We start from the raw sequence: 27523 nt of genomic DNA, 5'->3' as shown, positions 1-27523 counted from the left end.
ACATCTGGCCCTTCTTTGGACACTGTGTTAACAAACCTCCAAACGAGCTTCAATGCCATACAACACTCCTTCCGTGGCCTCCAACTGCTTTTAAATGCTAATCAAACGAAATGCATGCTCTTCAACCGATTACTGCCCGCACCCACCCGACTAGCATCACTACTCTGGACGGTTCTGACCTAGAATATGTGGACAACTACAAATACCTAGGTGTCTGGTTAGACTGTAAACTCTCTTTCCAGACTCACATTAAGCATCTCCAATCCAAAATTAAATCTATAATTGGCTTCCTATTTCGCAACAAAGCCTCCTTCACTCATGCTGCCGAACATACCCTCGTAAAACGGACTTTCCTACCGATCCTTGACTTCGGCGATGTCATTTACAAAATTGCCTCCAACACTCTACTCAGTAAATTGGATGTAGTATATTACAGTGCCATCCGTTTTGTCACCAAAGCCCCATATACTACCCACCACTGCGACCTGTATGCTCTCGTTGGCTTGCCCCCGCTACATGTTCGTCGCCAGACCCACTGGCTCCAGGTCATCTATAAGTCTTTGCTAGGTAAAGCGCCACCTTATCTCAGCTCACTGGTCACCATAGCAACACCCACCAGTAGCACGCTCTCCAGCAGGTATATTTCACTGGTCACCCCCAAAGCCAACACCTCATTTGGCCGCCTTTCCTTCCAGTTCTCTGCTGCCAATGACTGGAACGAATTGCAAAAATCACTGAAGCTGGAGACTTCTATCTCCCTCCCTAACTTTAAGCATCAGCTGTCAGAGCAGCTTACCGATCACTGTACCTGTACACAGCCCATCTGTAAATAGCACACCCAACTACCTCATCCCCATATTGTTTTTTTGCTCTTTTGCACCCCAGTATCTCTACTTGCACATCATCATATGCACATCTATCACTCCAGTGTTAATGCTAAATTGTAATTATTTCACCTCTATGGCCTATTCAATGCCTTACCTCCCTAATCTTACTACATTTGCACACACTGTACATATACCTTTTCTATTGTGTTATTGACTGTATGTTTGTTTATCCCATGTGTAACTCTGTGTTGTTGTTTTTGTCGCACTGCTTTGCTTTATCTTGGCCAGGTCGCAGTTGTAAATGAGAACTTGTTCTCAACTGGCCAACTGGTTGAATAAAGGTGAGAAAAAAACATGGTGCTGGAGACCAGAGGTGTCCGTTGAGAGAAAGGCAGGTTGAGGTTGCCAAGATCAGAGTAGTACATAAGGTGTCGTACACTGAGGAAGTGAAGAGAGTAGTGAAGGAAGATGGGTCCAGGGCCTGGGAGCCTAAGAGGATCCCTGTGAGTAGGCCGAGGCCAATAGAGAGTGATAGGAATAACATGTACTTCAGTAAGGTTGGCTTCTTAGCGTTCATAGCCATGGTTATTAACTGTACAGCAGAAACGGAATGTAAATCACAGAAAATAGCTGTGGTGGTGGCAACTGCAGAGAAGTACTTGGGTGTACGAGATTTTACTGTAGAGGAGTTACAAGGTGTGTTGAGCGATAGTGTCCCACACTACCAGGCTGCCGGCTTGGTGTAGGATCAGATAGGGCCAAGTAGTGGAATAGTGGGGATGTTTTTTAATGGGTTTAGTTTTAGTTGGTAGGGCAATTTTTATACGATTTGTAATGAACTCCTACACAGAACCAGATAAGAGGAACACATGAATAGGGAGGCCTTGAATGCGGTGCGAGAGAGGCAGGTTGAGGTTACCAGGGTTAGAGTAGAGGAGAGGTTGTCATATGCTGAGGCAGTGAAGAAAGTTGAGGAAGATGTGTCAAGGGGGAGGGATCCTGAGAGGATTCATGTGAGTAGTAGATCTGTATCAGTACAGAGGGATATGCCAACGAGTGATATATGCTTCAGTAAAATTGGCTTTTTAGCGTTCATAGTAATGGTTATCAACTGTACTGCAGGAATGGAACGTAAGTTGCAGAAAATAGAGGTTATGGTTGCAGCTGCAGAGAAGTATTTGGGTGTACGAGATTTGAGGTTAGAAGAGAGTGTTGATTGGTGGTGTCCAGTCCTTTCAGGCTGTTTGCATGAGGTAGGACTAGATAGGTTTAAATAGTAGAGTAGGGTGGTGGGTTTTTTAATGAGTGTAGGGATAGGGTAAATGTTTATTTATTTTACTTTTTTCAAGTAAAGTATAAGGGTGTTATAACCCAGTCTAGTTGGTGGTGGTAATGCAACATTTTATTGGATGCCAACCGCATCGACGAAGAAGAGGCCTTGAATGGCCTCACACTCCACTACTGTAGGTGGTGGTGTATGCACCACACGGTTGCGATCCGCCAATACAAATGTAAAGAAGAAGAGCTCAAGAGAACGTTGTGAAGTTACTTTGCGGACAAAGCTTAACAAATAGCTACAGTAGCTACTTTTTATTTATACACACTAGCTAATTCAGGAGGAGTACCACCATGGCCTCGGGAGGAGAGTAAGTATAAATAGATACAAACGTGTCATTTTTACAAGCGAATTAGCTAGCTTTGCTACTAGACTCTTATGGTATTTTACCTCAGCTAGCTAGTTAGCATATTGGATGTCATGCCATACTAACATTACGATTTATGTAAGACTCTTACTACGAATGGATTTAGCTAGCTAGTTAGGCAACCAAGTATTAACTAACGTTAGCTCGTAACGTTGTACACTGTAATTGGGACCAGTCAATGGAATGTCCAAAACTATCGTACATGACTGACAGGCGTTTGTATCTAGCTAGCTAACGTTAGGCAACTTAACCTGACAAAACGTAGCTAGCTGGGCCTACCGGCACAGTTTGCTAACCAATGTTAACATATGTTGCTAACTAACTAGCCTGTGAGTCTCTTGCTTGACAAACTCATCCAAGGACCCATGATGATGAATTAGAGGCAGGACACATTTTTTAAATACATTACCATGTAAATGTGTTGACGTTAGTTAGCCAACTCGCTAGCTACCTCACGTTAACTAACGTAAGTGGTTGGGTAGCTAGCTAACTGTCAAAGCTGATGAAAATGCCGGCCATGTCACTAACTTACTGGCTTAGCTAAACTAACGTTAACATGTTAGCCTAACGTTACCCGTTTAGTTAGCTAGCTAATAAACGTATCATTCAAAGTGTAATGACGGTTTAGGTCATTTAGGAATATGACATATTAGCTAGCAATCTAGCATATGCAATAACGTTACCAAACTAGCTACACCTCTGTTTTAGCTGGTGTAGCTAATACATAGCCGTAACTTGACAACTTGGGATCTCAAAAGGTGTGTCCTTTTGCTGTGTCATCTGCTGCTTGGCTACTAGTAGCTAGTTAAACAACATTAGCTGGCGATGAATGAACAGTATTTCGGATTTATTTAACGTTAGCATAGCTATTTATCTGATCATGAAACAAAGTGTACAATATGAAAGTTGGCCAAGTCAAGTGATTGCGCGATGTTAACTTGCTAGCTTGGCATTTATAGACAGCTATACTTATCTATCTAGTTAGCTAGATAATGACGTTGTTAATCAATATTCCCAATAGGACAAGGATTTTGTATTTTTATTTAACCGTTATTTAACTAGGCAAGTCAGTTAAGAACAAAAATCTTATTAACACCGGCCAAACCAAACCAGGACGACGCTGGGCCAACTGTGCGCTGCCCTGTGGGACTCCCAGTCACGGACGGTTGTGATACAGCCTGGATTCGAACCAGGGTGACTGTAGTGACGCCTCTAGCACTGAGATGCAGAGCCTTTAGACCGCTGCGCCACTCGGGAGCCCAAGAATGAATGTGTATGTAGTAACTGTGAAATATCAGACAGTCAGTTTTAACTTATCGCTTTTGTTTGTTTCACCCAGATCCAAAAATGATGATCTTTCCACTGCGATTTTGAAGCAGAAGACCAGACCTAACAGATTGATTGTCGATGAATCCATCAATGAAGACAACAGTGTGGTCTCTCTTTCTCAGGTATGCACAGGTGATTGGGTGGATTTGTATCCTCATCCTCTGTTCACAGTCCCAGAATGTAATTATTCTGGCGCTAAGCAAACATGTGTTATTTTGTTTCTCTGCTGCTGCTGTGGCAAAGATCTGTAAACGATCTGATCCTGCTGTACTAAAAGTGTTTAGAACATCTAGTGAAACTCATGGTGTTCATGTTCTGTTTTTAGGCAAAGATGGATGAGCTGCAGCTGTTTCGTGGAGACACAGTGCTGATGAAGGGTAAGAAGCGCAGGGAGTCAGTATGTATTGTTTTGTCTGACGACACCTGCTCTGATGAGAAGATCCGCATGAACCGTGTGGTCCGCAACAACCTCCGCGTCCGTCTGGGGGATGTCATCAGGTACACATACAGATTCGCACACACTGGAACAAACAAGTTTGTTTTTGTACATATGCCCAAAGCAAATTTAGATGAGTGATGTTTCTCTATTCTTCCTGTTGCAGTATCCAGCCGTGTCCTGATGTGAAGTATGGGAAGAGGATCCACGTTTTGCCTATTGATGATACAGTGGAGGGAATAACTGGCAATCTATTTGAGGTCTACCTCAAACCCTACTTCCTAGAGGCCTACAGGCCCATCCGCAAGGGTCAGTACACACACTAGGGATGAGCATTTGAAATTATTTCACTATTCACATAAAATATATTTTTCCGGATAGTCGTATAGTCATAATTATATATAATAATCTCTACTCTCTTGACCAATCAGAATTAGAGGTCGACCGATTTAATTAGGGCCAATTTCAAGTTTTCATAACAATCGGTAATCAGCATTTTTGGATGCCGATTACATTGCATTCCACGAGGAGACTGTGTGGCAGGCTGACCACCTGTTACGCGAGTGCAGCAAGGAGCCAAGGTAAGTTGCTAGCTAGCATTAAACTTCTCTTATAAAAAAGAATAATCAATAGTTAACTACACATGGTTGATGATATTACTAGGTTAACTAGCTTGTCCTGCGTTGCATATAATCAATGCGGTGCCTGTTAATTTTTCATCGAATCACAGCCTACTTCGCCAAATGGGGGATGATTTAACAAAAGCACATTCGCGAAAAAAACACAATCATTGCACGAATGTACCTAACCATAAACATCAATGTCTTTCTTAAAATCAATACACAGAAGTATATATTTTTTAAACCTCCATATTTAGTTAAAAGAAATTCATGTTAGCAGGCAATATTAACTATGGAAATTGTGTCACTTCTCTTGCTTTCATTGCACGCAGAGTCGGGATATATGCAACAGTTTGGGCCACCTGGCTTGTTGCGAACTGTGTGAGGACCATTTCTTTCTAACAAAGACCGTAATTAATTTGCCAGAATTTAACATAATTATGACATAACATTGAAGGTTGCAATATTTAGACTTAGGGATAAAATACGGAACGGAATAAACGTTTTGTTTTCGAAATGATAGTTTCCGGATTTGACCATATTAATGACCAACGGCTCGTATTTCTGTGTTTATTATATTATAATTAAGTCTGTGATTTGATAGAGCAGTCTGACGCAGTGGTAGGCGGCAGCAGGTTCGTAAGCGTTCATTCAAACTTAACTGCGTTTGCCAGCAGCTCTTAGCAATGCTTGCTTCACAGCGCTGTTTATGACTTCAAGCCTATCAACTCCTGAGATTAGGCTGGCAATACTAAAGTGCCTATGAGAACATCCAATAGTCAAAGGTATATGAAATACAAATGGTATAGAGAGAAATAGTCGACGCATCATAATTCCTATAATAACTACAACCTAAACTTCTTAACTGGGAATGTTGAAGAACTGAGAATATTGAACCACCAGCTTGCATATGTTCTCATGTTCTGAGCAAGGAACTTAAACGTTATCTTTTTTACATGGCACATATTGCACTTTTACTTTCTTCTCCAACACTGTGTTTTTGCATTATTTAAATCAAATTGTGCATGTTTCATTATTTATTTGAGACTAAATAGATTTTATTTATGTATTAAGTTAAAATAAGTGCATTGTTCATTCAGTATTGTTGTAATTGTCATTATTGCAAATTTATATACACAAGGCTGGGATGGGCTACAGGACAATAGGCAAGCAGCTTGGTGAGAAGGCAACAACTGTTGGCGCAATTATTAGAAAATGGAAGAAGTTCAAGATGACAGTCAATCACCCTCGGTCTGGGGCTCCATGCAAGATCTCATCTCGTGGGGCATCAACGATCATGAGGAAGGTGAGGGATCAGCCCAGAACTACACAGCAGGACCTGGTTAATGACCTGAAGAGAGCTGGGACCACAGTCTCAAAGAAATCCATTAGTAACACACTATGTATTGCCCATGGATTAAAATCCTGCAGCGCACGCAAGGTCCCCCTGCTCAAGCCAGCGCATGTCCAGGCCCGTCTGAAGTTTGCCAATGACCATCTGGATGATCATTGAGGAATGGGAGAAGGTCATGTGGTCTGATGAGACAAAAATAAAGCTTTTTGGTCTAAACTCCACTCGCCGTGTTTGAAGGAAGAAGAAGGATGAGTACAACCCCAAGAACACCATCCCAACCGTGAAGCATGGAGGTGGAAACATAATTCTTTGGGGATGCTTTTCTGCAAAGGGGACAGGACGACTGCACCGTATTGAGGGGAGGATGGATGGGGCCATGTATCACGAGATCTTGGCCAACAACCTCCTTCCCTCAGTAAGAGCATTGAAGATGGGTCGTGGCTGGGTCTTCCAGCATGACAACGACCCGAAACACACAGCCAGTGCAACTAAGGAGTGGCTCCGCTCCGTAAGAAGCATCTCAAGGTCCTGGAGTGGCCTAGCCAGTCTCTAGACCTGAACCCAATAGAAAATCTTTGGAGGGAGCTGATAGTCCGTATTGCCCAGCGACAGCCCCGAAACCTGAAGGATCTGGATAAGGTGTGTATGGAGGAGTGGGTCAAAATCCCTGCTGCAGTGTGTGCAAACCTGGTCAAGAACTACAGGAAACGTATGATCTCTGTAATTGCAAACAAAGGTTTCTGTACCAAATATTAAGTTCTGCTTTTCTGATGTATCAAATACTTATGTTATGCAATAAAATGCAAATGAATTACTTAAAAATCATACAATGAGATTTTTCTGGATTTTGTTTTAGATTCCGTCTCTCACAGTTGAAGTGTACCTATGATAAAAATTACAGACCTCTACATGCTTTGTAAGTAGGAAACCTGCAAAATCGGCAGTGTATCAAGTACTTGTTCTCCCCACTGTATGTGTATATATATATGTATGTGTGTGTGTGTGTATATATATATATGTGTCGGCCGATTTATTCGGTATCAGCTTTTTTCGGTCCTCCAGTAATCGATATCGGTGTTGAAAAATCATAATCGGTCGACCTCTAATCAGAATGATGCCGCAGCAGACAGTGTACAGTTGTTTTCAGGGTGCTATTCCGGTAGTTTTTAGCTAACAGTAGTCTAGGCTAACAGTGAACGTGAAGTCTAATGTTCGCCATAATAGAACAGATTATATATATATTTAAAATGTTTTCTGGTTAGTGTTTTGCATTAATCTGTGTCAGGTCTTGTGGGGACCCTCGGTTGGTGTGTGCCTGTAGGCTAACTGCTATTTGAAGTGGGGAAAATGGCATACCGCTGTCAGGGCTGACCAGAGGGCTAAATGAGCTATGATCGTCAAATGCCCTCATGTAAAGCGCAACCCATAACCCACGAGAGAGAATTTGTTTGAAAATAAAACATTAACTTTGTGTGTGCTCAGAACTAGGCTGCATTTACAGTAGTGCTGTTAACAATGAACTGTCAAAGCCATGGGACTTTGACAGTGCTCAATGCGCCGTACATAAACACTACATTCTAAAGTTTGTTGTTTTATTAAATTAAGCATTTCACATGTCATGGTGTATCTTGTGTGTAACATGGACAATTTCATTTAAACAGCTTTTTCATGGTTAAAACAGGCCTAAAAAATGATCCCAAAATGTGTTCAAATACGAATGTCTGTTTGGATGTCTGGATAGTCGATTAACTGTGCCCATCCCTAACACACACCTGTTACCAATCGTTTTGTTTCAAAACAGCACCGGTGAACAATTGTTTGTTCTATATTTGATTCTGTAATATGTCATTGTGTGTAGGTGATATCTTCCTGGTTCGGGGGGGTATGCGTGCGGTGGAGTTCAAGTTGGTGGAGACTGACCCCAACCCTTACTGCATCGTTGCTCCCGATACCGTCATCCACTGTGAGGGAGAGCCTATCAGGAGAGAGGTGGGTCACAACCTCAACCAATTGCTTGTGGGCAGAGCACTCTTAATTTAGCCTATGTAAATCTAGGCGTTGTACTTTTAGCCAATTAGCGTTGCTTTTCTCCAGGTCCACAGCTAGAGGCTCGGGTGGGAATATGTAATGAATCGGGACCTATGTATCCTGAAGTCCCTGCCAATACTTAGCCCTAGTAAGCAAACCTACTCTCAAGCCTCAGACTTATATCTGTGTGTGTTTTCTGTGTGTGTAGGATGAGGAGGAGTCCCTGAATGAGGTGGGCTATGACGATATCGGAGGAGTGAGGAAGCAGCTGGCTCAGATCAAGGAGATGGTGGAGCTGCCACTCAGACACCCTGCACTATTCAAGGCTATAGGAGTCAAGGTAACACACACAGTTCACTATCTTCAAGGCCTTGTTAGTCTACACACTTTCTTGAACAGTAAGGAGTTTAAAAACATGCTTTCCAGACTTGAAAGTCAACAATTTCAATTGGCTTAAGAAGTAAGCATTTTTCACTATTAGAAATGTTCTAATGACTGACATGCACCTGTACTCCCCTCCAGCCCCCCCGTGGTATCCTGCTGTATGGACCCCCCGGTACAGGAAAGACCCTGATTGCCAGAGCTGTCGCTAATGAGACCGGAGCCTTCTTCTTCCTCATCAACGGTGAGATTCTAAACCTTACCCTTTCCCTGGCAGAGGTTCAGTGTTCATGATATGTCATTGTACTCTTGCTGTTTTGATTTGCTCTGTATGGCCCTTCTGTCTGTGTGCCTGTCCGTAGGTCCTGAGATCATGAGTAAGCTGGCTGGAGAGAGTGAGAGCAACTTGAGGAAGGCCTTCGAAGAGGCTGAGAAGAACTCTCCTGCCATCATCTTCATTGATGAGCTGGATGCTATCGCTCCAAAGAGAGAGAAGGTGTGGGGGAGAGAGAATGGGTATTAACGGTGTCCATCGGTTGATGTGCAGACCAGGAGAATAAAAATGGAATACAAAGGAACCGGAAAAATCCTTCTAAAGGGTCACCCAACTATGACATTGTATCACTTCAATAAAAACAAAGTCCAGCAGCTATGAACTGATCTGACATTTTCTGTAGACCCATGATTAGATGGAGAGGCATATCCTGCTGTTGTTGACATGTGTGTGTGTGTTTGTAGACCCATGGAGAAGTGGAGAGGCGTATCGTGTCTCAGCTGCTGACCCTGATGGACGGGCTGAAGCAGAGGGCTCATGTCATTGTCATGGCAGCCACCAACAGACCCAACAGCATAGACGCTGCACTTAGGAGATTTGGTACGTATATACACTTTTTACCGGTTGGTTACAGGGTGTTTTGATGTTTTTATTGTGCAGTTATATTTGTTGCTTTAATGCTCCAACGTGCTTGTGCCTCCAGGGCGTTTTGACAGGGAGGTGGACATTGGAATCCCTGATGCTACAGGCAGACTGGAAATCCTGCAGATCCACACCAAGAACATGAAACTGAATGACGATGTTGACCTTGAACAGGTGTGTGCTGACTCTTGGCTTGTGTCCCAAATGGCATCCTATTCCCTACCGCCCTGGTCAAAAGTGCTGCACTGAGGCCTCCCGCAGCATTCTAAGGTACTGCATTGTAGTGCTTGTTGCATCACTACAGACCCGGGTTCGATCCCAGGTTGTGTCACAACCGGCCGTGACCGGGAGTCCCATAGGGCGCCGCACAATTGGCCCAGTGTCGTTAAGGGGAAGGTTGGGCCGGTGGGGGCTTTACTTGGCTCATCACGCTGTAGCGACTCCTTGTGGCGGGCCGGGCGCTTGCAAGCTGTTTGGCGGGTCGTCAGTTGAACAGTGTTTACTCCGATACATTGGTGCAGCTGGCTTCTGGGTTAAGCGGGCAGGTGTTAAGAAACGCGGTTTGGCGGGTCATGTTTTGGAGGACATATGACTCGACCTTCGTCTCTCCTCAGCCCGTTACGGAGTGTGCAGCAATGAGACAAGACTCAAATTGGATCGCAGTTGGAGATCACGAAAAAGGGGGTAAAATACCAAAAAAAAATAGTTCTGCGCTGGGACAAGGAGAATAATTGTCAGATAAGAAGAATATAGATTTAAGTTGTCCGAATGGACAAGTAAAAAAAAATCACATCACAATATCGAATAATTATTCCGATCAGAATTGGATAAGAGAGGCCAACATTGGAACAATATTCATAGATTACTCCCATCCACCAACCCAATCCACAACACCCTAGTAAAACCCAAGTCTAATTGATGGTAATAGTGCTCACTGTTGTCCCTTGTGGCTGATTTTGAAGGCGGACATCGGGAAATAAACGTCCAATTTCAACGTCAATCTTGACCCTGAGTAGCCTACATTTTTGTCAGATTATCTATGGTAAAAAAAATCGTAATGCTTTTTATTTTTAAAAGTGGTTCTTTGCTTCATACAGTGATGTAAAAATGGTGTTGGATAATTTTATTTGGGGACAAGTGACTTGAGCTTTTGCACAAAATAAAAAATCTGTCCTACTTGTCCAATGGACAAGTGGCAAAAAAAGTTGTCAATCCCTGATTGAAGGAATAGGGTGCCACATCCTGGGTGTGTGTCTTGTTAGGTGGCCGACACACATTTCCCACACCCATTGAACTGGTAGCATTGTGTTCCGAGGCTGGCGTGGGTGTTAACTCCCCCTGTATCTCCGTGTAGGTGGCTAATGAGACCCACGGTCACGTGGGTGCTGACCTGGCTGCCCTGTGCTCTGAGGCTGCTCTCCAGGCCATCAGGAAGAAGATGGACCTAATCGACTTGGAGGACGAGACCATCGATGCGGAGGTCATGAACTCCCTGGCCGTTACCATGGACGACTTCAGGGTAGGAAACACACTACCAAGTGTTGACTGTCACTACCTAGGGTAGACTACACAGTCTACCACAACCTAGTACATAATAACTATACAACTCCTGGTTATGTATACAGTTGAGGTCGGAAGTTTACATACACCTTAGCCAAATACATTTAAACTCAGCTTTTCACAATTCCTGACATTTAATCCTAGTAAAAATTCCCTGTCTTAGGTCAGTTAGGATCACCACTTTATTTTAAGAATGTGAAATGTCAGAATAATAGTAGATTTATTTCAGCTTTTATTTCTTTCATCACATTCCCAGTGGGTCAGAAGTTTACATATACTCAATTAGTATTTGGTAGCATTGCCTTTCAATTGTTTAACTTGGGTCAAATGTTTCGGGTAGCCTTCCACAAGCTTCCCACAATAAGTTGGGTGAATTTTGGCCCATTCCTCCTGACAAAGCTGCTGTAACTGAGTCAGGTTTGTAGGCCTCCTTGCTCGCACACACTTTTTCAGTTCTGCCCACATATTTTCTATAGGATTGAGGTCAGGGCTTTGTGATGGCCACTCCAATACCTTGACTTTGTTGTCCTTAAGCCATTTTGCCACAACTTTGGAAGTATGCTTGGGGTCATTGTCCATTTGGAAGACCCAGTTGCGACCAAGCTTTAACTTCCTGACTAATGTCTTGAGATGTTGCTTGAATATATCCACATAATTTTCCTCCCTCATGATGCCATCTATTTTGTGAAGTGCACCAGTCCCTCCTGCAGCAAAGCACCCCCACAACATGATGCTGCCACCCCCGTGCTTCACGGTTGGGATGGTGTTCTTCGGCTTGCAAGCCTCCCCCTTTTTCCTCCAAACATAACAATGGTCATTATGGCCAAACAGTTCTATTTTTGTTTCATCAGACCAGAGGACATTTCTCCAAAAAGTACGATCTTTGTCCCCATGTGCAGTTGCAAACCGTAGTCTGGCTTTTTTATGGCGGTTTTGGAGCAGTGGCTTCTTCCTTGCTGAGCGGCCTTTCAGGTTATGTCGATATAGGACTCATTTTACTGTGGATATAGATACTTTTGTACCTGTTTCCTCCAGCATCTTCACAAGGTCCTTTGCTGCCGTTCTGGGATTGATTTGCACTTTCCGCACCAAAGTACGTTCATCTCTAGGAGACAGAACGCGTCTCCTTCCTGAGCGGTATGACGGCTATGTGGTCCCGTGGTGTTTATACTTGCGTACTATTGCTTATACTGTTGAACGTGGTACCTTCAGGCATTTGGAAATTGCCCCCAAATATGAACCGGACTTGTGGAGATATACAAACATTTTTCTGAGGTCTTGGCTGATTTCTTTGGATTTTCCCATGATGTCAAGCAAAGAGGCACTGTTTGAAGGTAGGCCTTGAAATACATCCACAGGTACACTTCCAATTGACTCAAATGATGTCAATTAGCCTATCAGAAGCTTCTAAAGCCATGATGGAATTTTCTGGAATTTTCCAAGCTTTTTAAAGGCACAGTCAACTTAGTGTATGTAAACTTCTGACCCACTGGTAATTGTGATAGTGAAATAATCTGTCTGTAAATAATTGTTGGAAAAATTACTTGTGTCATGCACAAAGTAGATGTCCTAACCGACTTGCCGAAACAATAGTTTGTTAACAAGAAATGTGTGGAGTGGTTGAAAAATGAGTTTAATGACTCCAACCTAAGTGTATGTAAACTTCTGACTTCAACTGTATATGATATTAAACGTGTGTTTTGTATTTCAGTGGGCTCTGAGCCAGAGTAACCCATCAGCTCTAAGGGAGACGGTGGTAGAGGTTCCTAACATTACCTGGGGGGACATTGGAGGACTGGAAGATGTCAAGAGGGAGTTGCAGGAACTGGTGCAGGTACGATGCGCGCGCACACACAAACACATTTAAAATGCTTTATTTGAATCCACAAATCACAGTAGTCGAAGGATTCAAACATTTCATAAGTCATGGATATATGGACACTTGTGGATGAAAAAAAAGCACCTTCTCCATACAGCAAGGCTGCCCGTGACCGTTAACACAGAGCAGTACCTCGCTAGCTGCTCTGCCTTCGTCCTATGCAGGCCTGCAATCACACCCGTGCACAAAGTTGAACCTTACACACATTGTCATACCTTATCTCTATCTTTCCCCTATAGTACCCAGTGGAGCACCCTGATAAGTTCCTGAAGTTCGGTATGACCCCGTCTAAGGGAGTGTTGTTCTACGGGCCCCCGGGTTGCGGTAAGACCCTGCTGGCCAAGGCCATCGCCAACGAGTGCCAGGCCAACTTCATCTCCATCAAAGGACCTGAGCTTCTCACCATGTGGTTCGGAGAGTCTGAGGCTAACGTCAGGGAGATCTTTGACAAGGTATGACATAGAAGTGACTCGCCAAAGTTAACATTTGTATTCGTGCGCTATGGTAGGTCATAAATAAACATGTAGAAAAACAGTGGTCTTGGCATTGAACCCTGTGGTACACCATTTTCAATAGTATATGGTGTAATCTACTGTGTTTTTCTGTGTGTACAGGCTCGCCAGGCAGCCCCGTGTGTGTTGTTCTTTGACGAGCTGGACTCCATAGCGAAGGCCCGTGGGGGTAACGTGGGAGACGGTGGCGGAGCGGCCGACCGTGTCATCAACCAGATCCTGACTGAGATGGACGGCATGTCCAGCAAAAAGAACGTCTTCATCATCGGCGCCACCAATCGCCCTGATATCATTGATCCTGCCATCCTTCGACCCGGCCGTCTGGACCAGCTTATTTACATCCCTCTGCCTGACGAGAAGAGCAGGATCAACATTCTCAAGGCTAACCTCCGCAAGAGCCCCATTAGCAAGGTAAAACACACACCGCTCATAAACACTACATCTTTCTACACCTGTCATCATGCTAATGTAGCAAGAGCCCGATGGTAGTTGTGTTATGTAACTAGATTTAGTGACTCACACCAATATGTAATATGTTTCAGGTGCTATAGATCTGTCATATTACCCTGACGTTGATTGGTTACACTCTGTCTCCTCCCTCTATCCTATAGGATGTTGATCTGGACTTCCTGGCTAAGATGACCAATGGGTTCTCGGGTGCTGACCTTACAGAAATCTGCCAGCGGGCCTGTAAGCTGGCCATCAGAGAGTGCATCGAGAACGAGATTCGCCGAGAGAGGGAGAGGCAGACCAACCCTTCTGCTATGGTCAGTTCACACACGGCACACCTCGTTCACGCCATCTCTCTCTCGGTCTACTATTCTTTTTCAATTACCTTCCTCCCTCCCTCTATTCCCGTCTCCAGGAGGTGGAGGAGGATGACCCTGTGCCAGAGATCAGGAAGGACCACTTTGAGGAGGCCATGCGATTCGCCCGCCGCTCCGTCAGCGACAATGACATCCGCAAATACGAGATGTTTGCCCAGACACTGCAGCAGAGCCGAGGCTTTGGCAGCTTCAGGTACGTTTATGTGTGACCGCAGGGGTGTGTGTGACAGTGTTTAATGTGCTATAATTATGCAATAATGCCCGAGGGGTTGTGGTATATTTAAGCAATAAGGCCAGAGGAGGTGTGGTATATTGCCAATATATCAGACCGTATACCACGGGTACAACAAAACATTTGTTTTTACTGCTCTAATTACATTGGTAACCAGTTTATAATAGCAATATAAGGCACCTCTGGGGTTTGTGGTATATGGCCAATATACCACGGCTAAGGGCTGTGTCCAGGCACTCTGTGATGCGTCGTGCATAAGAACAGCCCTTAGCCGTGGTATATTGGCCATATACCACACCCCCTCGTGCCTTTATTGCTTAATTATAAACTGGGTGGTTCAAGCCCTGAGTGCTGATTGGCTGACAGCCATGGTATGTCAGACCGTATAACAGAACAGCCCTTAGCCGTGGTGTATTGGCCATCTACCACACCCTCTCTGGCCTTATTGCTAAAATATGCCACGGCTAAGGGCTGTTCTTAGGCGCGAAGTTCCTGGATACAGCCCTTAGCTGTGGTATATTGGCCATATATACATACGGCTTTAATGCTGTTTCAGCCAATCAGCATCCAGGACCCTAACTACCTGGTTTATAATGGTGACTATTGTCTTTCTCTCACAGGTTCCCATCCAGTGCTGCAGGGGGCAGTGGTCCAAGCCAGGGTACCGGGGGAACTGGCGGGGGGCCAGTGTTTAACGAGGATAACGATGACGACCTGTATGGATAGATGGACTGACGGATGGTGCCCAGCTCTTATGTGATCACACCTGTACAAACATTCAAACCTGATTGACTTTTTAGGACTCATCTTTCTTTCATGTGTTTTTGTTGTATGATTCCTCTCTGGTGGCGAAAGCGTGTAGCTACCTGGTTTGATCCTTCCTCAAACTGGAAGCTTCCGGTTTCTACAGACCACGCTCAGGCGTTTCTTTTACTGCCTGCTACGGGAAAGCGGGGCAGTGGATAGAGGTGAAAAGTTAAAGATGATTGGTTGACTTTGGGGGGGGGTGAGTGGCCTCAGTTTATTATCACAACCCTATGTTTACCAGCTATAAGAAAGAAAAAAATTGCTAATTTTTTTATGAATAGTAGCATGTAATGTATGACGACAAGTTTGAAAATAAAATCTCACAAAATTACTGTAGTTTGATGATATTGAAAACTGTTCCACACTAGGTTCACCATAACAAAGTTGTCAAACCAGTTTGTCATTATTTTAGATGAGATGTCAGAGGTTCAACTTACTATGTGGGACCAGGTATCAAACCCAGGCCATCTGCATGCTTTAGGACTGTGTTAGCCCACTGAGCTAAAAAGCCTATGTATTTGCTCTGGGAGCTAACGTGAGCCCTCAGGTCTACAGGGCTAGTCCTAACACAAGCTTGTTCACTGAACTAACTCTGTTTTCTAGTGGTCACTAAACGTCCCATGGCACTCGAATTGAGTAGAAGTCTAAACCCTAGTGTCCTTCCCAACCTGGTCACCATACCACTATGGCCACCTAATCATCCTGGCCTTCAATGGTCTCATATAGCATTAAATACCTGTAAATTACAATGGAAAGGAGTTGCGTGCACGAGCTGTCATGAATGTGTGACCTGTCATGAATATTTGTATTCAAAATGGTGGGCATTATTCAATGTCTACAATCCTGTATCTGACCACACTGTCACATTTACTAGGCCAAACCCATCCCAGGTTGCATAACAAAACAGACATTTAAAGGTCAAATTTTGTGAGCACTGTCTGGGAGTGGTTTGAGTGGGGAGGGAAAACTGAAAATTAACTGTTATTGGCAGAGGTTTGGAACTCTTTCTTATTGGTCCATTATTGCCGTGTTCAAGCGCTAGTCGAAACTTGAAAATGTCCGACTTGCTAATTGGTTGAACGCGACGTGTATAATAACTACAACCAGTTAGCAAGTCGGAAATTTCAGAGTTCCTACTAGCACGTGAACTAATAACTAATTTACTGCATGGTGATGTCACCATGGAAGGCCAAAACTCCATCCCACAAAAACAGGCTGAGATTTCAAGTGGTCTTTTCAAATGGCTCTCACACTAAAAGTGAAAATTATGAAATGGCTCAATTTCACAGTATTATTCCAACTTCAGAGTGGAAATATATATAAGACAGACTGCACTGGACCTTTAAGGTTGGCTCTTTTCTTGTTTTGACACATGATGTTGAGTGTCAATGTTCTAATTCATGAGACCATGAGTGTGTTATTCTGAGACTGAAAATGGGTTATTTACATGTGGGCTGTTCATTGACTGTTGGTGCTCTGTAGATGACTATAGTTAGTTTTAGAAGTTTCCCAACCGTTTGGGTTACAGATAAACAGATCCATCCAGACTTTGACCTCTGTCTGTTTAAAACCAGCCTGACTACTGAGCATCACACACACTCTGACACTCACAGAAGTCTGATTGGTAAGAACTATCACTCCTCACATTCTTACTCTAGCATGATACACACGGACATAACTTCTCACATTAGAGAACCTTCTCTCTTTCCACAGGGGGAAAGGCACCAGGGTGTTAGTGTGACTGATATGTACTATTGTGTATCTCTTCTCAGTTCTATCTTACATCACTATTTGCTCACATTGTGGTTCAGGCAATGGTGGACACGGTTACAGACTCCTAATCTACTGGAACAAACTACATTTAAACTGTAAAGCTGAAGCTGAAAGAAGTAGCAGATGGGGGGGATTCTGATTTGATCAGCATGACCTCAGACCACTCAACCTATTTTAGGCATTGTACTATACTTTAATACAATACTGTATCACGTGACATAGAGGATTATAATGCTATGATGTTAATCAGTAATGTGTTCCCATAAAGCCAGCCTGTGACTGTCATATAGTTGGATCAGCTATTTAGGTATAGAAACTAGGTTCTTATAGAGTTACGTTATGAAAGGTTCAGAAAGAGTTTGAAAGAGAGAGACTGAGAGAAAAGAGAGGATTTGCCTGTTTTAACTGTTGTATGAATATTTTAGGTATATTATCTTTCTCATTATATGTCACACATCTGAGTCCCCTGTGCTGAGTTAATGAATTCAAACATGAGTGATAATCAGTAACACAGCATTAAGACTTAGTCATGGTGATTTGCAACTGACACCAGGTCAACTGGGTCATACTCAGAGATCTATAGTGATGGTTTAGCCTCCAGAGCTGGACACCATGTTACTACCTCATATAACATTTAATTCGTCCATTCATGATGTGTGCTTGTCTGTCTGCCAGTTTGCCTGCCTTTCAGAACCTCTGGACTGAACCATGAGTTCTTGCGTGACCCTGTCGTCAGGGCATAAGATTCCCCTGGTGGGGCTGGGGACCTGGAAGAGTGCCCCTGGACAGGTCAAAATGCTATTAATTCTCATTCAAAAAACGAACATCCACACAGATAACCTAAACCTTAACGTGTGTGTTGACTATCTGTGTCACTGTAGGTGAAGCAGGCTGTGCTGACGGCTCTAGACTGTGGCTACAGACACATTGATTGTGCTGCTGCGTACAGTAATGAGCAGGAGGTCGGGGAGGCACTGGCTCTGAGGCTGGGACCAGGAAAGGTGAGCCACACACTTTTTGATCAGAGCACTAGGAAAACCCTTCTGGAAAGCTGTGCATGTGTGTTGATCCCCTGTTTTGCCCCCCAGGCCCTGCGTCGTGAGGATGTATTTCTGACCTCTAAGCTGTGGAACACCCAGCATCACCCTGACGATGTAGAGACCGCCTGTAGGAAGAGTCTAATACACCTGGGACTGAACTACCTGGACCTCTACCTCATGCATTGGCCCATGGCCTTCCAGTGAGCAACACACACACCCCTACTCGCACCTCAATATGACTACACATTTGTACTAGAAACCCGTCCCAGACATGTTATGGTCCTCTGAGCTGCCTGTGTATTCTCCAGGCGTGGGACAGAGCTGATGCCCAAGCGGGCCGATGGGAGTGTGTGTTACGATGACATACACTACCAGGAAACATGGGTTGCCATGGAGAGCCTGGTTGATAAGGGGCTGGTCCGAGCCATCGGTCTGTCCAACTTCAACGCCAGACAGACAGACGATGTCATCAGCATCGCCAAACACAAGCCTGTAGTCAACCAGGTATGGGACTGTGTGTGTACAGTATGTCTGTGTAATATTCTCTGACTATGTGTGTTGGTGTAACTGTGTCTTTGTAGGTGGAGTGTCACCCATACCTGTCCCAGGCCAAGCTGCTGAGTCACTGCAGGTAGGTTTGTGTGTGTGTGTAAGGTAGATTGTGTAGTGGTGTGTGTGCCCCTGTGTATGTCTGTAGGTTTGTGTAACTGTGTGTGTATTCCACGGTTGTAGGTGTGTGTGTGTGTGTAATAGTTTGCGTATGTTCCAGGTCGGTAGGTGTATGTGTGACGGCCTACAGCCCCCTGGGTAGTGGTGACAGGCCCTGGGCCTCGCCTGATGAACCCTGCCTGCTGCAGGACCCTGGACTGGGGGCTATCGCCCTCCGCCACAGCATGACCCCTGCTCAGGTCATACTCAGGTAACACAGTACACTGTAACACACAAACATCTCCGTGTAACTAGCCACAGTGTAATGAGCAATTCTCAGGTGAGTGTCTGTCTGTGTCTCCAGGTGGCAGGTACAGAGAGGGGTAGTCTGCATCCCCAAAAGTGTCACCCCCTCCAGGATCCAGCAGAACCTACAGGTGAGGATAGCGCCATCTAGTGGAATGAATACACATTGACCTGCATGATTTTTGACCAGTTTGGAAACTACGAACCTCTTCCCCAAAATGCGACTTTTCACGAGATCCAGGGCCGGCTGAGTCTAGTAAACTACAGGTTACAATTCTGTGCAGCTACTGTGATTGTTTTCTAGATTGGGCGTTTGTGTCTGATTGACAGGTGTTTGACTTCTCTCTGTCGGATGAAGACATGAAGCAGATGGAGTCATTCAGCAGAAACGAGAGGTACATCGTCCCAGCTGTGGAGGTAAGTTCCAATTGTCTCAGATGAGACCTCAGGGTGCATGTCAATAGTCTTATACGGCCTCCTCCCCGGGTCACAACTAGACAGGTGAAGGAGAGTAGATGTGGATACCATATGAGACTACTGAGATGCAGCCAAATTTAGCTGAGTTTCAGTTGAGACATGGGGTTTTCCGGTGTTACAGAATGGAACTGTGTGTTCTCTTCACAGAGGGACGGAAAGAGAGTGTGGAGGGACGCAGAACACCCCCATTTCCCCTTCAATGATCCGTACTGACCCCACATCTAGAGACAGATCAACTGACCCCACATCTAGAGACAGATCAACTGACCCCACATCTAGAGACAGATCAACTGACCCCACATCGAGACAGATCAACTGACCCCACATCTAGAGACAGATCAACTGACCCCACATCTAGAGACAGATCAACTGACCCCACATCTAGAGACAGATCAACTGACCCCACATCTAGAGACAGATCAACTGACCCCACATCTAGAGACAGATCAACTGACCCCACATCTAGAGACAGATCAACTGACCCCACATCTAGAGACAGATCAACTGACCCCACATCTAGAGACAGATCAACTGACCCCACATCTAGAGACAGATCAACTGACCCCACATCTAGAGACAGATCAACTGACCCCACATCTAGAGACAGATCAACTGACCCCACATCTAGAGACAGATCAACTGACCCCACATCTAGAGACAGATCAACTGACCCCACATCTAGAGACAGATCAACTGACCCCACATCTAGAGACAGATCAACTGACCCCACATCTGGAGACAGATCAACTGACCCCACATCTAGACACGGATCAACTGACCCCACATCTAGACACGGATCAACTGACCCCACATCTAGACACGGATCAACCGACCCCACATCTAGACACGGATCAACCGACCCCACATCTAGACACGGATCAACTGACCCCACATCTAGACACGGATCAACCGACCCCACATCTGGACACGGATCAACCGACCCCACATCTGGACACGGATCAACCGACCCCACATCTGGACACGGATCAACCGACCCCACATCAACTGACCCCACATCTAGACACGGATCTACCGACCCCACATCAACTGACCCCACATCTAGACACGGATCTACCGACCCCACATCAACCGACCCCACATCTAGACACAGATCTACCGACCCCACATCTAGACACGGATCTACCGACCCCACATCAACTGACCCCACATCTAGACACAGATCTACCGGCCCCACATCTAGACACAGATCTACCGGCCCCACATCTAGACACAGATCTACCGACCCCACATCTAGACACAGATCTACCGGCCCCACATCTAGACACGGATCTACCGGCCCCACATCTAGACACAGATCTACCGACCCCACATCTAGACACAGATCTACTGACCCCACATCTAGACACGGATCTACCGACCCCACATCTAGACACAGATCTACTGACCCCACATCTAGACACGGATCTACCGGCCCCACATCTAGACACGGATCTACCGGCCCCACATCTAGACACAGATCTACCGACCCCACATCTAGACACAGATCTACTGACCCCACATCTAGACACGGATCAACCGACCCCACATCTAGACACAGATCTACCGACCCCACATCTAGACACGGATCTACCGACCCCACATCAACCGACCCCACATCTAGACACAGATCTACCGACCCCACATCTAGACACAGATCTACCGACCCCACATCTAGACACAGATCTACCGACCCCACATCAACCGACCCCACATCTAGACACAGATCTACCGACCCCACATCTAGACACAGATCTACCGACCCCACATCAACCGACCCCACATCTAGACACAGATCTACCGACCCCACATCTAGACACAGATCTACCGACCCCACATCAACCGACCCCACATCTAGACACAGATCAACCGACCCCACATCTAGACACAGATCAACCCACCCCACATCTAGACACAGATCAACCGACCCCACATCTAGACACAGATCTACCGACCCCACATCAACCGACCCCACATCTAGACACAGATCTACTGACCCCACATCAACTGACCCCACATCTAGACACGGATCAACCGACCCCACATCTAGACACGGATCAACCGACCCCACATCTAGACACGGATCAACCGACCCCACATCTGGACACGGATCAACCGACCCCACATCTAGACACGGATCTACCGACCCCACATCTAGACACGGATCTACCGACCCCACATCTAGACACGGATCGACCGACCCCACATCTAGACACGGATCGACCGACCCCACATCTGGACACGGATCTACCGACCCCACATCTAGACACGGATCTACCGACCCCACATCTAGACACGGATCTACCGGCCCCACATCTAGACACGGATCAACCGACCCCACATCTAGACACGGATCAACCGACCCCACATCTGGACACGGATCTACCGACCCCACATCTAGACACGGATCTACCGACCCCACATCTAGACACGGATCTACCGGCCCCACATCTAGACACGGATCAACCGACCCCACATCTAGACACGGATCAACCGACCCCACATCTGGACACGGATCAACCGACCCCACATCTGGACACGGATCAACCGACCCCACATCTAGAGACAGATCAACCGACCCCACATCTAGAGACAGATCAACCGACCCCACATCTAGAGACAGATCAACTGACCCCACATCTAGAGACAGATCAACCGACCCCACATCTAGAGACAGATCAACTGACCCCACATCTAGAGACAGATCAACTGACCCCACATCTAGAGACAGATCAACTGACCCCACATCTAGAGACAGATCAACTGACCCCACATCTAGAGACAGATCAACTGACCCCACATCTAGAGACAGATCAACTGACCCCACATCTAGAGACAGATCAACTGACCCCACATCTAGAGACAGATCAACTGACCCCACATCTAGAGACAGATCAACTGACCCCACATCTAGAGACAGATCAACTGACCCCACATCTAGAGACAGATCAACTGACCCCACATCTAGAGACAGATCAACCCACCCCACATCTAGAGACAGATCAACTGACCCCACATCTAGAGACAGATCAACTGACCCCACATCTAGAGACAGATCAACTGACCCCACATCTAGAGACAGATCAACTGACCCCACATCTAGAGACAGATCAACTGACCCCACATCTAGAGACAGATCAACTGACCCCACATCTAGAGACAGATCAACTGACCCCACATCTAGAGACAGATCAACTGACCCCACATCTAGAGACAGATCAACTGACCCCACATCTAGAGACAGATCAACTGACCCCACATCTAGAGACAGATCAACTGACCCCACATCTAGACACAGATCAACTGACCCCACATCTAGACACAGATCTACCGACCCCACATCTAGACACAGATCTACCGGCCCCACATCTAGACACAGATCTACCGACCCCACATCTAGACACGGATCTACTGACCCCACATCAACTGACCCCACATCTAGACACAGATCTACCGGCCCCACATCTAGACACAGATCTACCGACCCCACATCTAGACACAGATCTACTGACCCCACATCAACTGACCCCACATCTAGACACAGATCTACCGGCCCCACATCTAGACACGGATCAACTGACCCCACATCTAGACACGGATCAACTGACCCCACATCTGGACATGGATCAACTGACCCCACATCTGGACACGGATCAACTGACCCCACATCTGGACACAGATCAACTGACCCCACATCTGGAGACAGATCAACCGACCCCACATCTGGAGACAGATCAACCGACCCCACATCTGGACACAGATCAACTGACCCCACATCTGGACACAGATCAACTGACCCCACATCTAGACACAGATCAACCGGCCCCACATCTGGAGACAGATCTACCGGCCCCACATCTAGACATAGATCTACCGGTCCCACATCTAGACACAGATCAACTGACCCCACATCAACTGACCCCACATCTAGACACAGATCTACCGGCCCCACATCTGGAGACAGATCTACCGGCCCCACATCTAGACACAGATCTACCGGCCCCACATCTAGACACAGATCAACTGACCCCACATCAACTGACCCCACATCTAGACACAGATCTACTGACCCCACATCAACTGACCCCACATCTAGACAGATTTACTGACCCCACATCAACTGACCCCACATCTAGACACAGATCTACCAAGCCCACATCTAGACACAGATCAACTGACCCCACATCTAGACACAGATCAACTGACCCCACATCTAGACACAGATCAACTGACCCCACATCTAGACACAGATCAACTGACCCCACATCTAGACACAGATCAACTGACCCCACATCTAGACACAGATCAACTGAACCCACATCTAGACACAGATCAACTGAACCCACATCTAGACACAGATCAACTGACCCCACATCTAGACACAGATCAACTGACCCCACATCTAGACACAGATTAACCGACCCCACATCTAGACACGGATCAACCGACCCCACATCTAGACACGGATCAACTGACCCCACATCTGGACATGGATCAACTGACCCCACATCTGGACACGGATCAACTGACCCCACATCTGGACACAGATCAACTGACCCCACATCTGGAGACAGATCAACCGACCCCACATCTGGAGACAGATCAACCGACCCCACATCTGGACACAGATCAACTGACCCCACATCTGGACACAGATCAACTGACCCCACATCTGGACACAGATCAACTGACCCCACATCTAGACACAGATCAACCGGCCCCACATCTGGAGACAGATCTACCGGCCCCACATCTAGACATAGATCTACCGGTCCCACATCTAGACACAGATCAACTGACCCCACATCAACTGACCCCACATCTAGAGACAGATCAACCGACCCCACATCTGGAGACAGATCAACCGACCCCACATCTGGACACAGATCAACTGACCCCACATCTGGACACAGATCAACTGACCCCACATCTAGACACAGATCAACCGGCCCCACATCTGGAGACAGATCTACCGGCCCCACATCTAGACATAGATCTACCGGTCCCACATCTGGACACAGATCAACTGACCCCACATCTAGACACAGATCAACCGGCCCCACATCTGGAGACAGATCTACCGGCCCCACATCTAGACATAGATCTACCGGTCCCACATCTAGACACAGATCAACCGGCCCCACATCTGGAGACAGATCTACCGGCCCCACATCTAGACATAGATCTACCGGTCCCACATCTAGACACAGATCAACTGACCCCACATCAACTGACCCCACATCTAGACACAGATCAACTGACCCCACATCAACTGACCCCACATCTAGAGACAGATCAACCGGCCCCACATCTGGAGACAGATCTACCGGCCCCACATCTAGACATAGATCTACCGGTCCCACATCTAGACACAGATCAACTGACCCCACATCAACTGACCCCACATCTAGACACAGATCAACTGACCCCACATCAACCGACCCCACATCTGGACACAGATCAACTGACCCCACATCTGGACACAGATCAACTGACCCCACATCTAGACACAGATCAACCGGCCCCACATCTGGAGACAGATCTACCGGCCCCACATCTAGACATAGATCTACCGGTCCCACATCTAGACACAGATCAACTGACCCCACATCAACTGACCCCACATCTAGACACAGATCAACTGACCCCACATCAACTGACCCCACATCTAGAGACAGATCAACCGGCCCCACATCTGGAGACAGATCTACCGACCCCACATCTAGACATAGATCTACCGGTCCCACATCTAGACACAGATCAACTGACCCCACATCAACTGACCCCACATCTAGACACAGATCTACCGGCCCCACATCTAGAGACAGATCTACCGGCCCCACATCTAGAGACAGATCTACCGGCCCCACATCTAGAGACAGATCAACCGACCCCACATCTCGACATTATTTGTGAGAGGTATTGACATGTTGAATGCGCCGAGGTGTCTGTCTAAACTGGCACACAGCTCGGACACCCATGCATACCCCACAAGACATTCCACAAGAGATCTCTTCACAGTCCAAGTCCAGAACAGACTATGGGAGGCACACAGTACTACATAGAGCCATGACTACATGGAACTCTATTCCACATCAAGTAACTGACACAAGCAGTAAAATTAGATTAAAAAAACAGATTATGGCACAGCGGGGACTGTGAAGCAACACAAACATTGGCACAGACACATGCATACACACACACATACGATAACATACGCACTATACATACACATGGATTTAGTACTGTAGATATGTGGTAGTGGTGGAGTAGGTGCCTGAGGGCACACAGTGTGTTGTGAAATCTGTGAATGTATTGTAATGTTTTAAAATTGTATAAATTGCCTTAATTTTGCTGGACCCCAGAGTAGCTGCTTTGGCAACAGCTAATGGGGATCCATAATAAATACAATACACAGATCTACTGACCCCACATCTAGACACAGATCTACTTGTTTAATTTCTACACAACGCCTGACTGGAATTACTAGGCCTACTCTCTAAATTTGATTACAGAAGAATCATCTGTACTGCAGTTCCTGTTCCCTTCGTGAGAATCAACGTACAGTTGAATTCGAAAGTTTACATACACCTTAGCCAAATACATTTAAACTCAGCTTTTCACAATTCCTGACATTTAATCCTAGTAAAAATTCCCTGTCTTAGGTCAGTTAGGATCACCACTTTATTTTATGAATGTGAAATGTCAGAATAATAGAGAGAAATTATTTATTTAAGCTTTTATTTCTTTCATCACATTCCCAGTGGGTCAGAAGTTTACATACACTCAATTAGTATTTGGTAGCATTGCCTTTAAATTGTTTAACTTGGGTCAAACGTTTTGGTTAGCCTTCCACAAGCTTCCCACAATAAGTGAATTTTGGCCCATTCCTCCTGACAGAGCTGCTGTAACTGAGTCAGGTTTGTAGGCCTCCTCTATCGCACACGCTTTTTCAGTTCTGCCCACAAATTTTCTATAGGATTGAGGTCAGGGCTTTGTGATGGCCACTCCAATACCTTGACTTTGTCATTGTCCATTTGCGACCAAGCTTTAACTTCCTGACTGATGTCTTGATGTTGCTTCAATATATCCACATCATTTTCCTCCCTCATGATGCCATTGTGAAGTGCAGCAAAGCACCCCCACATGCTGCCACCCCCGTGCTTCACGGTTGGGATGGTGGCGTTCTGGTTGCAAGCCTCCCCCTTTTTCATCCAAACATAACGATGGTCATTATGGCCAAACAGTTCTATTTTTGTTTCATCAGACCAGAGGACATTTCTCCAAAAAGTACGATCTTTGTCCTCATGTGCAGTTGCAAAACGTAGTCTGGCTTTTTTGGAGCAGTGGCTTCTTCCTTGCTGAGCGTCCTTTCAGGTTATGTCGATATAGGACTCGTTTTACTGTGGATCTAAATACTTTTGTACCCGTTTCCTCCAGCATCTTCACAAGGTCTTTTGCTGTTTTGGGATTGATTTGCACTTTTCGCGCCAAAGTACGTTCATCTCTAGGAGACAGTCTCCTTCCTGGGTGGTATGAAGGCTGCGTGGTCCCATAGTGTTTATACAGATGAACGTGGTACCTTCAGGCATTTGGAAATTGCTCCCAAGGATGAACCAGACTTGTGGTCTACAATTTGAGGTCTTGGCTGATTTCTTTTGATTTTCCCATGATGTCAAGCAAAGAGGCAGTGAGTTTGAAGGTAGGCCTTGAAATACATCCACAGGTACACCTCCAATTGACTCAGGCTAATTGACATAATTTATCAGAAGCTTCTAAAGCCATGACATAATTTTCTGGAATTTTCCATGCTGTTTAAAGGCTTAGTGTATGTACTTCTGACCCACTGGAATTGTGATACAGTGAATTAA

General features: G+C 45.8%; 2 protein-coding genes across 3 annotated transcripts; both read left to right on the top strand.

Annotated features, from left to right (window-relative positions):
• Positions 1–2317: 2317 nt before the first annotated feature.
• Positions 2318–15742, top strand: LOC139545266 (transitional endoplasmic reticulum ATPase). The gene is made up of 17 exons (XM_071352857.1): positions 2318–2473; positions 3870–3981; positions 4185–4357; positions 4462–4604; positions 8128–8258; positions 8506–8637; positions 8820–8922; positions 9041–9174; positions 9417–9552; positions 9656–9768; positions 10949–11113; positions 12866–12988; positions 13273–13485; positions 13648–13956; positions 14157–14312; positions 14411–14565; positions 15225–15742. The coding sequence occupies exons 1-17, from the start codon at positions 2457–2459 to the stop codon at positions 15328–15330; spliced, it is 2421 nt and encodes an 806-aa protein (XP_071208958.1). The 5' UTR covers positions 2318–2456; the 3' UTR covers positions 15331–15742.
• Positions 15743–15880: 138 nt separating this feature from the next.
• Positions 15881–19996, top strand: akr1a1a (aldo-keto reductase family 1, member A1a (aldehyde reductase)). 2 transcript variants are annotated; one of them, XR_011669020.1, is made up of 10 exons: positions 15881–17035; positions 17860–17973; positions 18066–18185; positions 18273–18424; positions 18533–18728; positions 18806–18855; positions 18994–19143; positions 19237–19309; positions 19537–19595; positions 19803–19855. XR_011669020.1 is itself a non-coding variant. In XM_071352858.1 (10 exons), exons 2-10 carry the CDS (start codon positions 17893–17895, stop codon positions 19866–19868), a joined length of 975 nt encoding a protein of 324 aa, XP_071208959.1. In that variant the 5' UTR covers positions 15881–17035; positions 17860–17892; the 3' UTR covers positions 19869–19996. The 2 variants fall into 2 exon arrangements, 1 of the variants encoding a protein (XP_071208959.1); XM_071352858.1 differs by having other exon boundaries at positions 19509–19595; positions 19803–19996.
• The last annotated feature ends 7527 nt before the right edge of the window (positions 19997–27523 follow it).

The sequence above is a fragment of the Salvelinus alpinus genome, chromosome 19, assembly GCF_045679555.1.
Source record: "Salvelinus alpinus chromosome 19, SLU_Salpinus.1, whole genome shotgun sequence".
Classification (NCBI taxonomy): Eukaryota; Metazoa; Chordata; class Actinopteri; order Salmoniformes; family Salmonidae; genus Salvelinus; species Salvelinus alpinus.
The sequence above is the reverse complement of the archived record's forward strand: the minus strand, read 5'-3'. Positions and strand labels throughout refer to the sequence as shown.

What these genes read in the sequence shown, in the direction of transcription:
- LOC139545266 (XM_071352857.1), top strand. An exon ending in GTGTGGTCTCTCTTTCTCAG is followed by an intron (nt 3,982 to 4,184) that starts GTATGCACAGGT and finishes TTCTGTTTTTAG; the next exon opens with GCAAAGATGGATGAGCTGCA. An exon ending in CGTCTGGGGGATGTCATCAG is followed by an intron (nt 4,358 to 4,461) that starts GTACACATACAG and finishes TTCCTGTTGCAG; the next exon opens with TATCCAGCCGTGTCCTGATG.
- akr1a1a (XM_071352858.1), top strand. Translation starts at nt 17,893, where the DNA reads ATGAGTTCTTGCGTGACCCTGTCGTCAGGGCATAAGATTCCCCTGGTG. An exon ending in GGAAGAGTGCCCCTGGACAG is followed by an intron (nt 17,974 to 18,065) that starts GTCAAAATGCTA and finishes GTGTCACTGTAG; the next exon opens with GTGAAGCAGGCTGTGCTGAC. An exon ending in GGATCCAGCAGAACCTACAG is followed by an intron (nt 19,310 to 19,508) that starts GTGAGGATAGCG and finishes TCTGATTGACAG; the next exon opens with GTGTTTGACTTCTCTCTGTC.